This window comes from Clarias gariepinus, chromosome 13 (genome assembly GCF_024256425.1).
Source record: "Clarias gariepinus isolate MV-2021 ecotype Netherlands chromosome 13, CGAR_prim_01v2, whole genome shotgun sequence".
Classification (NCBI taxonomy): domain Eukaryota; kingdom Metazoa; phylum Chordata; class Actinopteri; order Siluriformes; family Clariidae; genus Clarias; species Clarias gariepinus.
The window spans coordinates 25,393,231-25,405,399 of NC_071112.1; the positions used below are offsets into that span (position 1 = coordinate 25,393,231).

Consider the following 12,169-nt stretch of genomic DNA (forward strand, 5'->3'; position numbering starts at 1 on the left):
GCACAAACCAAGCCATGAAGTCCATGAAATTGTCTGTAGACCTCCGAGAAAGGATTATATCGAAGCATAGATGTGGAAAAGGGTAGAGAAACATTTTTGAAGATGAGCACAGTGGCCTCCATCATCCGTAAATGGAAGAAGTTTGGAACCACCAAGACTTTTCCTAGAGCGGGCCACCCGGCCAAGCTGAGCGGTCTTGAAAACTCTGAAAGACTTGAGACTGCAATTCGTCCCAAAAAGGCTTTAAAAAAATGTTTCTCATGGTCTGAGAGTCCTTCATGTGCCTTTTGGCAAACCCCAGGCAGGCTGTCATGTGCCTTTTCCTGAGGAGTGGCTTCTGTCTGGCCACTCTACCATACAGGCCTGATTGGTGGAGGCCACTGTGCTCATCTGGACCTTCAATGCCGCAGAAATATTTCTGTACCCTTCTCCAGATTTATGCCTGAATACAATCCTGTCTCGGAGGTCTACAGACAATTCCTTGGACTTCATGGCTTGGTTTGTGCTCTGACATGCACTGTTAACTGGGGGACCTTCTATAGACAGGTGTGTGCCTTTCCAAATCATGTCCAATCGATTGAATTTACCACAGGTGGACTCCAGTTGAGTTGTAGAAACATCTTAAGGATAAAAACAGGAAGCACCTGAGCTAATTTATGAGCGTCATGGTAAAGTTTGTGAATACTTATGTATATGTGATTTTCTCGTTTTTTTTTAAGATTTCAAACAAACTTCTTTCGTGTTGTCATCATGGGGAATGGTTTGTGGAATTTTTAGAAAATTTTGGAATAAGGCTGTAACAACAAAATGTGGACAAAGTTAAATGTTGTAAATACGTTCTGGATGTGCTGTAATAGAAGCTACAAGCAGTCCATCACCAGCCTCTCTTTTCTTCTCTCTTTAAATTAATGTGAGCGAAAAAAACTTTCCCATGTCAGGAAGCTTAAAGGAACAGCTGATCCAGTGTGAGATTTTAATATAGAAACAGAAATGCATTAGAACAAACACATTAATATAAACCTGCAATTTACCCTGCAGCCAACATTTCTGTTCAGGTGATTTTATGACAATTCATCTTTACTTTCAATTCTCCGAAAAATGTTTAGCTCATGTGTGAGAATTCAACAGTGCTGTGAATAAATATTATAAATACTAAAAAATACTTATTTTATAAGACAGTATCCCATTAAATTACAGCATATTATAACAACTAATGGAAAATGAAACCCATTTGTATCCCTTTATAAAAAGTTCACTGGGGACATGTGTATAAAAGTATAATTCCTGAAAGTATGAGACTATTTATGAAGGTTCCTTACCTCAATGCTGGGACTGACAGGAGACTGAAGACACAGACAGAAAAAAATATGGGGAAAACTTATTAAACACCAACAGTGATAAGTACCATGGCATGTTATTAATATGCTTAGGCATTATTTTAAATGTTGCATTATTATTATTATTATTATTATTTATTTATTTATTTATTTTTATTATTGTTGTTGTTGTTAGTAGTGAAATTCAACACATAGATTCTTAAACAAAAAATTGATCCAATTAATTGAGCAGATTAACTTTTTTTTACTATATTTAAACGTCCATATGTCAATTCATTCATTTAAATATCTAAATGTCAATTAAACAAACAAAAAAAATCTAAGCATAGAGAAAACAAAGGTGATGTCAAGAGAAAGTTTTAAATGCTACAGTTTTGCTCCTTAAAACTAAATAAGTATACGCTTGTGTATTATTTTTAAGTGCAGTGTGCATAGGGCTGCATAAAAAAACACATGAATTATAGTACTGAATCAACGCTATATGTTATTGAATAAAAAATGATACATAAAGGCAGAAGAAAAGGACAAAATAACATATACCGTTATTAATAATAATGCATTAGATACGGCATATTTTATAACTGACATTTTAAAAGACCCAAACCAGCTAGTCTGAAGGTGTAGAGGAAATAAGTGCAGAATTTCCATTTCTTCTTCTCACCTCTTGAACTCATCAAGGAGAAGCTGTCACAAGCTAAACACTACAACAATAAACAGTGCATATATAGACTACAGCCTAAAACTCACAAGTAAAGCTTCGTCAGACGGACTGGGGGAAGGTTCAGCAGAAATAGAGCGCATGTTGGTCAGGCCAGTGAGGGACACGTTCGACAGACGCCTTTTACGAATACCACTGCAGTTGTTTGGAATCTTGAAAGCACAGCGCTTGTGGTAATTCAGTCCACAACCTTTATCCGAAACAGAATGATAAAAAAGAGAACACACAAATGGTCTACAGATGATTACTGTAGGGTTTTGTAAGGCATTACAAAAGATTTTATGCATTTTCCTGCATTTCTAAATAACTAATGCTGGATATAAAAAAACACTAATTGGTTTAAAATTAGTCAAAGCTAGTAGGAGTGAGTTAACATCAGACCAATATGTCATGTTGTTTTCTTTAACTGTTAGCTCTACTTAAAGTATTTAATTAATTAATGTTCTGATTGTAGAATCTGGATTAAATGCTCATATAAGTGGTTTAAGACGTGAGATCACAGAATAAGAAAAAAGAGGCAGAGACAATACATTAGTGAGACAAGACATTTCATAACATAAGATACAGTGAACTCCGTAAGTATGTGGAACTCCATAATTATTTGGACACTGATGCAGGTTTTCTCCATTTTTCTCTCTCTACAACACTACAATTAATTAAAAATGTTTAAGAATTGAAGCCATTTTTATACAAAGTCCCACAGTTTTTACATACTTCAAAGTAATTAGGGAAAGCTAACACACAATCATAGATATAAGGTTTGGGTTTTGTAGGATTTGACTAACTCTGAGCAGAAATTATAGCTCAACACACGTCACAATTCAGCTGCTACTTCTCTCAGCAAAAAACACCAGTGACTCAGTTTCAGTGGCAGTCAGGCATGTTTATGCGATTGCACTTCCTCCACTATGTTTGACAGATTCTAATTTTATGCTTTAGATCATGAACCCGTCCTTTCCTTCTCCATATTCTTCTTCATTCTTAGTTTAAGTTGCAGTGATCAGGACTGTGCAGACTGTTCCAGGAACGTGCAGGCATTTTAAAATGTTTAAAATCTTTTATGCTTACTTTGGTCTTTGAATGTGGTTTGCATCTTGTGGCAAACCCTCTTTATTTAAATTCTGTAAGGCATCTCTTGACCTGAATGTGTACCTCCTTAACAGTGGTTTTCACCTGCCTAGATGTCCAGAAAGAGATTTACTTTACCAAAGAAGGAATTCCACTTTAGTTGTTTTCTGGCCTCTTCCAGGCTTTTTGGTGCTGCTAAGCTTACTAGTGCATTCCTTCTTTTCTTCTCATCCTAATCGGAGCCCATTTAAGCCGTATTCTGAGAGCTCTAATTAATAGATATCACATGCAAATTCAAAACTTCAAACATTTACCTTCTTATTTTGTAATGAAGTAATGGGAAACCGGCCACATCAGACCATAAAACTATTTAATGGTCAGTTGTCTGATTACTTTTGAGCATATGTAAATATAAAAAACATGGCTGCAATTTCTATACTGCAAATGTAATATTTTTGTTAAGCCCCTTAAATTAAAATGTCTTTGAAAGTTCACATTACAGTGATATCTTGATTACTTTATTTGCAATGTATTGTGGTGGCGTACAGAGACCAAATTACCAGTTATGTCTGTGTACAAAGATTTATGCACCCAAATGTATATAAGCTGATCGGCCATATCATTACACTCACTGTCAGGTGATATTTACATTAAGTAATTAGTTACAATGAGATCTGTTGAGGGATGGGGTCTGACATTTCATGGCAGAAAGAGAACAGTCAGTTCTCGAAGTTATGAGTGATGAAATTGCGTGAAGGCTAGACTGGTTGAGAGCATCTCCAAAATGTCATGCCTTTTTAGGTATTCCAACTATGCAGTGGTTAGTACTTTCCTTAAAAGTGGTTAAAGGTAGAACAACTGATGAAATAGTGATGTAATCTTGGTGTGCATGTGGGAATCAAAGGCTAACATGTCTGGGCCAATTCACAGAAGAGTTACTGTAGCCATAATTACTGTAGCCTGGCTCTAATAAAAAGGTATCAGAAGATTCAGTGCATCCCATCTTGCTGCATACAGCCCTGCACAGCCACAGACTAGCCCCCCGCGATCCTCTATACAGGATAAAGCACTATGGACGATGATGAGACGATAAAATATTATGCAACAATCCTGGCAACACAAATTTTTATCAACATGTTTATCATCTTAAGCATGGAAAACCATTTCATGAATGTTTAAAAAAGTTCATAACAATAAATGGAACTGCAACTAAGAATTAAATATTACAAAAATGCCAATGCATTTAGGCAATGATTTTGTTCTCTTAAATAGGTGGACCTCATATAATTTGCCCCCTTAAAAAAATTTAAACAAAATAGGACAGCACTGATATAGAGTTTACCTTCACACTTGAGTCCCTGCCTGACCAGACCCCATAACATCTCTCCACAGTGGTCACAGAAGGCTGGAGCCCGGTACGAGTGGACAAACAGAGTGTGAGGTCTGATCTGGAAGTCCTCGACTGTAGCTGAAGCTATAAGTTTGAAAACAGAAGGAAGGAAGGAAGGAAGGAAGGAAGGAAGGAAGGAAGGAAGAAAGAATTTAATGAAACATTTAATTGTACTTGATAAACATTTTTAGATTCACATCATAAAAACTTTTTTCTGTTACTGCAATAAACTGCCTTTTTCCTCACCCTACTTGCCTATCACATCACTAGACTTTGAACTTCATGAGGGAATTCAGTTCATATAAATCCCTGCCATTACGAATCAACATGTCATAAGTTTTCGGAAGAAAAAAGGCAAACAAATGGTGCAGAGGGAGATATTTTTATTCGGTAGTGTCTCCTCTCCCGGGGCTTCCCTCTGGGGAGGTGCGCCACCGGAGGTGCAGATGGACGAGAGTCCTGGCCAAAGCCTATGTGTCAGAGGGCGGACTGGCACGGTCCATTCTCGGCAGCCTGGCCCTCTTCTCCTCACATGAGCAGAGCGCGTGTCTGTCAGGGTTAATGGGCTGGAGATTAGTGGCTCCCCGAGAGGGGCTGATGGTCAGTAGCAAATTAATTAAGGGTTTGATTTAGGCCATCTGAATGCTGCGAAGGATCACAGAGGAGCCAATTCAAAGCTTCATGGCACTGACTTCTCTAATGAAAATGCGTCAGGCATCCTTTTAATCATGTATTGCTAAATTTCACATAGACATTTTATCTTTTTGAATTTCTTTCTTTTTTAATGTAGACCTGTATGCAACTAAAAATACAATCAGAACCTTTTATTAGTCAAATATACGGTGATTAACTAATTTCTAATGGGTATTGTTGATTTCAATAATACAAAGAATAACATGAGGCTATATCTGCCATATATTTTTTATCCTTATATAAAACTAAAGTCCCATATACAATTGCCATGCATAATAGCAAAGTAAAGATATGTGTGATGCATGCATAATGTTTATAATCCTCCAATCCACCTAAACAAACCCAGGCATTATTTATATTTGCAAATTATGCTATGAAAGAGCGTTTCAGGGGAGACGGGTGGAGTGCTTTGATTGGCTCTTGTTGGCTGCATGTCGGTGGACCAATAGCAGCTGAGTGGCAAACCCAGCAGGAGGACTGCTTGCTGGAGCATGTGCCCTTAGCCTCCTCTCCAACATGGCTTCCCCGCAGCCTGCTCAAGTAGAATACATTCTGATTAGCCATTCTCTGGCTAAATTGCCTCAATTCATTCAAATTATTGTTTTGCCTTTTGTTTAAAGGCCAAGATATGTTTGCAAGTTTGAAATACCTGTAAACTGTCATTAAATGCTTCAGGGAAATGAGGGTGGCACAGAAAAAACACCATGTGCTGCTGAGTTAAATTAAGTAGAAGACTTCTACATGTGTCTCTGTGCGTGTCCACAAACACAGCGTTTTTCATCATATTTTTGATGGGGAGAAATAATAATATGTTTTTATTTTTTTTTATATTCATGTAGAATACTCTAAAATAAAATGTCAAAATATATGTTTTATATTTTGCAATATTTCTTGCTGTAGGTTAGGATACCTGAGAGGACATGAAGCTCTCTCTTTGCGCAGTGAATCAAAGACTATTACACTTTTCATTTCAAGGTCATTCCCCGTCTTTACTTTCTTTTTACAGCATTTGCTGCAATTATGTCAGTCTTGATGTAACATATGGGTCCATGTTGTTGACATGACGTGCCGTGTTGAACTTGAGTATTGTTATCTTTATGCTTTCTGTTGGTGGGCGAGTTTTACCACAATAAATTACATTGGAGACTGTTTGTTATTCAAGAGCTGATATTTTTATTGCACACTGCCTGTGCTAATCACTTTTGCAAGATATAATCAAGGTTATGATATGCAAGGAGCAGATGTGTATTGACAAACTCACTAGAGCAAAAAGCCCTTTCAGTCAATCTGTGATTAAGAGAACAAGCTATGATTTAAAATGTTTTGCTCGCAACTGCTTTTCTATCTATTACAATAAAGGAATATAAAAAAATCTGCTTCCAACATTGTAAAATTAACAATGAAAAAACAATAAATAAATAAACAGTTAAATAAAAAACGTATTATTGTTTTGTTTAATATTGAGAGAAAAGATTTTTTTGAAAGAATAAAACAAAAAGTCCTGACGCACACTATTGTCTTTACTGGATCTTTGAAAATTCCTCCATGATCAATAAAGTATCTATCAATCAATCAATCAATCAATCAATCTATCTATCTATCTATCTATCTATCTATCTATCTATCACAAATAGTGATGGACTAAAAATGAAAAAAAAAAATGCCAGGATTTTTCCCCCTTTAAGCCAGCCACGGCAGGAATTATATTAGTTACTTTTAATTTACAAGATACTAATAAATGGCATTCTTTTCAAACCCCTATAATGAAGTGCTAATCTACCAGTGCACACCACATGTGTTAATACATAAACTTAATAATCTACTACTGCAAAATGTTTAAACATGAACACATTGGTATACTGTAGATTAATGATGCCATAAAAAGGTTGTGTAGTAATGTACAGTATGCATGTCAGCCTTACATATTTAAGGTGAGGAAAGAAACCTGGCATAATTCTTGATTAATGATTGCACTGTTAATATTTGGCATGTTCTCCTGATAACAGCCCCATGCTGGTAAAGTAAATTCAAAGCTTTTACCAGGCACACTAGGAGCAGTGCTTATTCACACTTAGGGACCTGTATTCTTCTCATGTGGAGAGAGAATGGCTAACTTGGCATTCAGACGGAGTGAGGTGCTTCCCAAAATCAAACCCCAGATATCTGGTGCTGAATTCCATCCACATAAGAAGCTTTCATAAGTTAAAAACCCAAGAGGCACAGATCAGTGCTGGTGACACAGCATAGGTCAATAACAAGTAAAAAAAAAATAATAATAATAAATATATAAACACAGAATTGTTGACATTTTTGCAGATTTATTAAAAAAGAAAAACTAAAATATTACATGGGCCCAAGTACCTTTAGACCCTTTGCTCAGTACATAGTAAAATCACCCTTTTGATCTAATACAGCCATGAGTCTTTTTGGAAAACACCTGGATTTGGGGATCGTCTGCCATTCCTCCTTGCAGATTCTCTTCAGTTCTGTCTTGTTGGATGGTAAACGTTGGTGGACAGCCATTTTTAGGTCTCTCCAGAGATGCTTAATTGGGTTTAAGTCAGGGCTCTGGCTGGTCAGTCACAAAATTGTTGTGAAGCCACTCCTTCGTTTGATTTTATATGAGAAGGATAACGCAAAAATGTAGAACTCTTAAAATGAGCTCTTTTTTTTGGTCAAAAAAACAAGTATCTATGCTATTTTTTTTATTATTTGCTCAGTCATGTTGTATAGTTGGTGTGATAATAAGTGCAATAAAAATCTGTTCATCAGATTGTGTAAGTTGTGCTGAAAAAATGGAATCTAAACTGCACAATCCTGAGCTCTATATATTTTTATTAATAAAAAAACAGCAAAACAAAAGATGCCAAAAACACTAAGGACTACAGCTCTCTATAACATACAAACACGTGTCAAGGTAAATTTATTTGTGATGACTGCGTCTACATCATGTGTTTCCAGTGATAAAATATGTTCAAGATTATTCCAATTGCAAGATTAATAATATTTCTAGATCACACTGTCATGGCATAGCATTGACAGTGTGCTAGTTAACCTGCTAGTTAACCTTTTAATGAATTATAAACAACTTTTATAAATATGGATTATATTTGGAACTGGTCATGATTTAACTGCTAGATAAAGATAATAATGGTGGAATCCTTTTAAAAAAAAAAGGTTAAAAAGTAAAAAGCTTGCATGGAATAGAGCTTTTCATTAACAACACAAAACCAACATTACAAAGAGAAAACATTGGTGAATAATTTCTATTTGTCCTGTACTAGTGAAACAGTATATGAGTGAAACACCACTGCCGTTTTGAGTTTTACAGAATCGAACTTTTATCCTGGTTGTTAGAGAAATTATACCCTCTGAGGAAGTGTGACGAGACAATCATTATAAATGATTCTGGCTGACTTGGCTCTCTCAAGACGCAGTCATAATTAATAACTGCTGATGTAACTTTCCAGCGGTGTATTATGTTATTTTACAGCAAGATTACCTGCTCTGTGTGCTGTTGAGGAGCGTCACTTGACAATCCCTAAGGCTTGTCTTTGACATTGTGTGCATCTGGGCATGTTAATCACCTGGTTTTCTCCCTTCATCGAACACACGCGCAGACACACAAACACTAAAACAGGCTGGAGCAAAAAGCGAGGTGTCAGTCCGTCTTTATCTCCTCACAACATACTGTACTCAATTACCTGTCACAGTTTAGAGGAAAGGAGGAGTAGCGAAAGAGAGAAAAAGGCCTTCCAAGCATTTGTAGAAACACTTTACCAGTGTCAAACGTGATACCTCCACCGCTTCCCCCTCCTGGGTGACACAGCTCCGGCTTCGCACTGCATGCAGCAGCCAAACTTGGATGGGCGTCAAGTTTCTCGCATGCCAAAAAAGAGGGGGTGACAAAAATAGCTAAATGAGTCTAGTGTTGTCGCGTGGAACCTCAGTGACTGACGACTTGCGAAAATGGGCACAGTATATTCTATGATTTTTTTTATTTTTTTGGTCCATGTGTTTATAAGCGACTCCAATACTGTTAGATGGACAACTGTCAAATTTCAGCAACAGTGCTAAAACCGAGGAAAGCATAGTCTCTGTTATCACCTTCAGCTTTCAGGTCAGTTCTTATGGTCATAAATATAACCTGTTCAACTCATCAATATAACTGTTCAATATGTCTATTAAAAACGTATTAAAATGTCTGCAGCTTTAATGGAATTAAGAAGATATCGAGAAAAGCCACTCTTACCTGACAGCACCACCTCCACCAGGTCTCCCTCCATGATGTCAGCGGCACACTTGACCAGCTGCAAGATATTCTCGGAGGTTGGGTCATGACGAAAAAGTAGGATCTTGTCATATATCCCATAAAAGCCACACTCTGGAAACTGCAAGTCAAAGCAGGTTGATTAATTAAGTGTTCCTGGTGTTTAGCTCAAATCTGTTACTATTCTCTGACTCACTCACTCACTTATCGTTTATACCGCTTTATCCTGTATACAGGGTCATGGGGGGCCTGGAGCCTATCCCAGGAGACTTGAGGCACAGGGCGAGGGACACCTGGGACAGGGTGCCAATCCATCTCAGGGAACACATAGACACACACTCATACACACACTATAGGCAAATTGGGAACGCCAGTCTGTCTAATCTGCATGTCTTTGTCTAACCTGAGTGAGGAAACCCACCAAGCACGGGGAGAACATGCAAACTCCATTCACACAGACCCCGAGGTGGGAATCGAACCCTCAACCCTAGAGGTGCAAGGTGACAGTGCTAACCACTAAGCCACTGTGCTGCCTGTTAATATTTTCTGTGTTTCATTAATCCACTGTTAAATATGCACTCTTTTAAATATCACATACTTTCTATGTTACACCGACAAGTGTTTTGGTTATCTAGGAAACCCTGTCATAAACCCAGCTTCTCTAGCATGTCCTCCCACAATAGTGTCCAAACTGGGGTCAGAGTTACACTGGTTACTACACAGAAATCCCTTTTACACCATGTCATGTCATGTTCATGCAAGTTCTTCTCTCAAGTGTATCAGCTGAAATTAGTAAACCATCGTACTGTAAACTCTTGAGTTCTGTATCAAAAAGCACATTAAACGTCATCACACACGGAACACATAGCCCCACCTTCGCCTTGTTTATTTATTTCAGTTTTTTGCACATTTCCTAAACAGTTTTACTAACAACAGTCTCACAATCAATTCAATGTCAAAGAAGAGAGCAACATATTGACTGACCCGTGTAGGCTGCTGGGGAAATGACCTGCTAGCCTCGTTCACTATTGATCGCTGCTGGGCTGAGTTACAGCTGCACGGCATGGAGCGCCTGTTCTAAACTGCACTATTCACAAAGAAAACACATACTGGGCCAATTATTGCCTCTATTTACATACTAAAAACCATGGAAACTTGTATTTGCACAATAATTACTCTGCAGGATATTGTTGCAGCACGTGCCAATAAATATTTTGACTCTTCAGTTATCCAAATACTGCAAACACATAAGAAAAAACATGGAATGTTCAAGCTGCATATAAGTCATTTTATACTGTATGTGCATGCAAAGGGATTATGCCATGAACTGTATATACAGTATAAATGCACACACACACACACACACATGCTTTTGGTACATAATAATTTATATAGTGATTAATATGTTTTAGCTGTCAACGGACTTCTTAGCGAAAGTCGTACCCAGTGGTCCTGGAAAAATGTTACAGTTTTCCAAAACGGTCACTTACATACAAGTAAATAACACAATTGATGACTGACATTAGGTTGAGAACTGTCCAGCGCATTATTAAAACCTTGAAGAATAGTGCTGAATTGTCAACTTCATGTAAGAAATGTGGTTGGAAAAAAAATCATGATCAGAGATCACTTAAACGTTAGGTGAAGGTGCATCATAAAATATTATCAGTACTAATTACAGCTATGTACAAAAATGAAAGTAAGAGAATTTTGTGTTGAGAACTCAAAGAAGCATAACGCTTTGACTTTGGACCAATAGAAAACATGCATGTATTCCGATTAGTTATGATTTAACGTGTTCCAGAGCATCAGGGTAAGAACCAAAACACATGAAGCAATGCATCCATCTTTTATCTTAGTGGTATGATCAGTTGCGTTTCAGTTGGTCTATGTTCAGCCCCGTTATGTAGCAATACAATTATTTTAACTGACTTCCTAAATGTACTAAATGACCAGTAATATCTCACTAATGGATTTGACCTCCAAATCTCAGGAATATTCCAGTGTAACAATGCTAAGATCATCGGGCTCAAATTGTGAAAGAGTGGTCTTGGGACATTAGTAATCATTTTCATACATGCAATGGCCACCACCATATTCCTGACCTGAACCCCATTAAGAATCTTTGGAATATGCTGGAGATGACTTTAAGGAATGGTCAGACTCTCACGCCATCAATACAAGGTCTTGTATGAAAATAAATCCAGCTCTGGGAGGAAATAAAAATTGTGATGTTGCATAAGATTTGAAATGATTTCACAGCAAATGCATGCAATGCAAAAGGTGATCCAATGAAAACAAAAGCATGAAAGAATTTATTTATGTATTTATTTTGGCCAAGCAGTGTAAACATAGTATAAATAAAAATATATTACACACAGCTTCAGCCAGTAACTGCTAATTTTTCTGACTATATTCTTGTCTATATTTATATATATATAAGGAATGTTATGTGAAATTATGAATTATAAAAAATATGATTCACCGCATTCGAACACAAGTAAAACATTTAAATATTTGATTTTATAAGTACCATGTCATTTATTTTAAAGGCAACATACAATGAATGGCATTAACGCAATTTAATTTAAATTGCTTAATTTTTATATTTTTTTCATTTGAAGATCACATAAAATCACATAAAAAGGAGACAGAGCTCAGGGATATTAGAGTTGTTTAGAATGCATTTAAGG

General features: G+C 36.9%; 1 protein-coding gene across 3 annotated transcripts in view; it reads right to left on the reverse strand.

Annotated features, from left to right (window-relative positions):
- The window catches only part of prkd1 (protein kinase D1), a 57,649-nt gene that overhangs the window by 25,711 nt on the left and 19,769 nt on the right, over positions 1 to 12,169 (reverse strand). For all 3 annotated transcript variants that reach the window (XM_053510619.1, XM_053510620.1, XM_053510621.1), the window contains exons 2-5: positions 9,459 to 9,597; positions 4,466 to 4,597; positions 2,085 to 2,245; positions 1,320 to 1,343 (exon numbers count right to left, since the gene is read on the reverse strand). In XM_053510619.1, the coding sequence (XP_053366594.1) occupies positions 1,320 to 1,343; positions 2,085 to 2,245; positions 4,466 to 4,597; positions 9,459 to 9,597 (456 nt within the window). The remainder of the gene's footprint in view (positions 1 to 1,319; positions 1,344 to 2,084; positions 2,246 to 4,465; positions 4,598 to 9,458; positions 9,598 to 12,169) is intronic.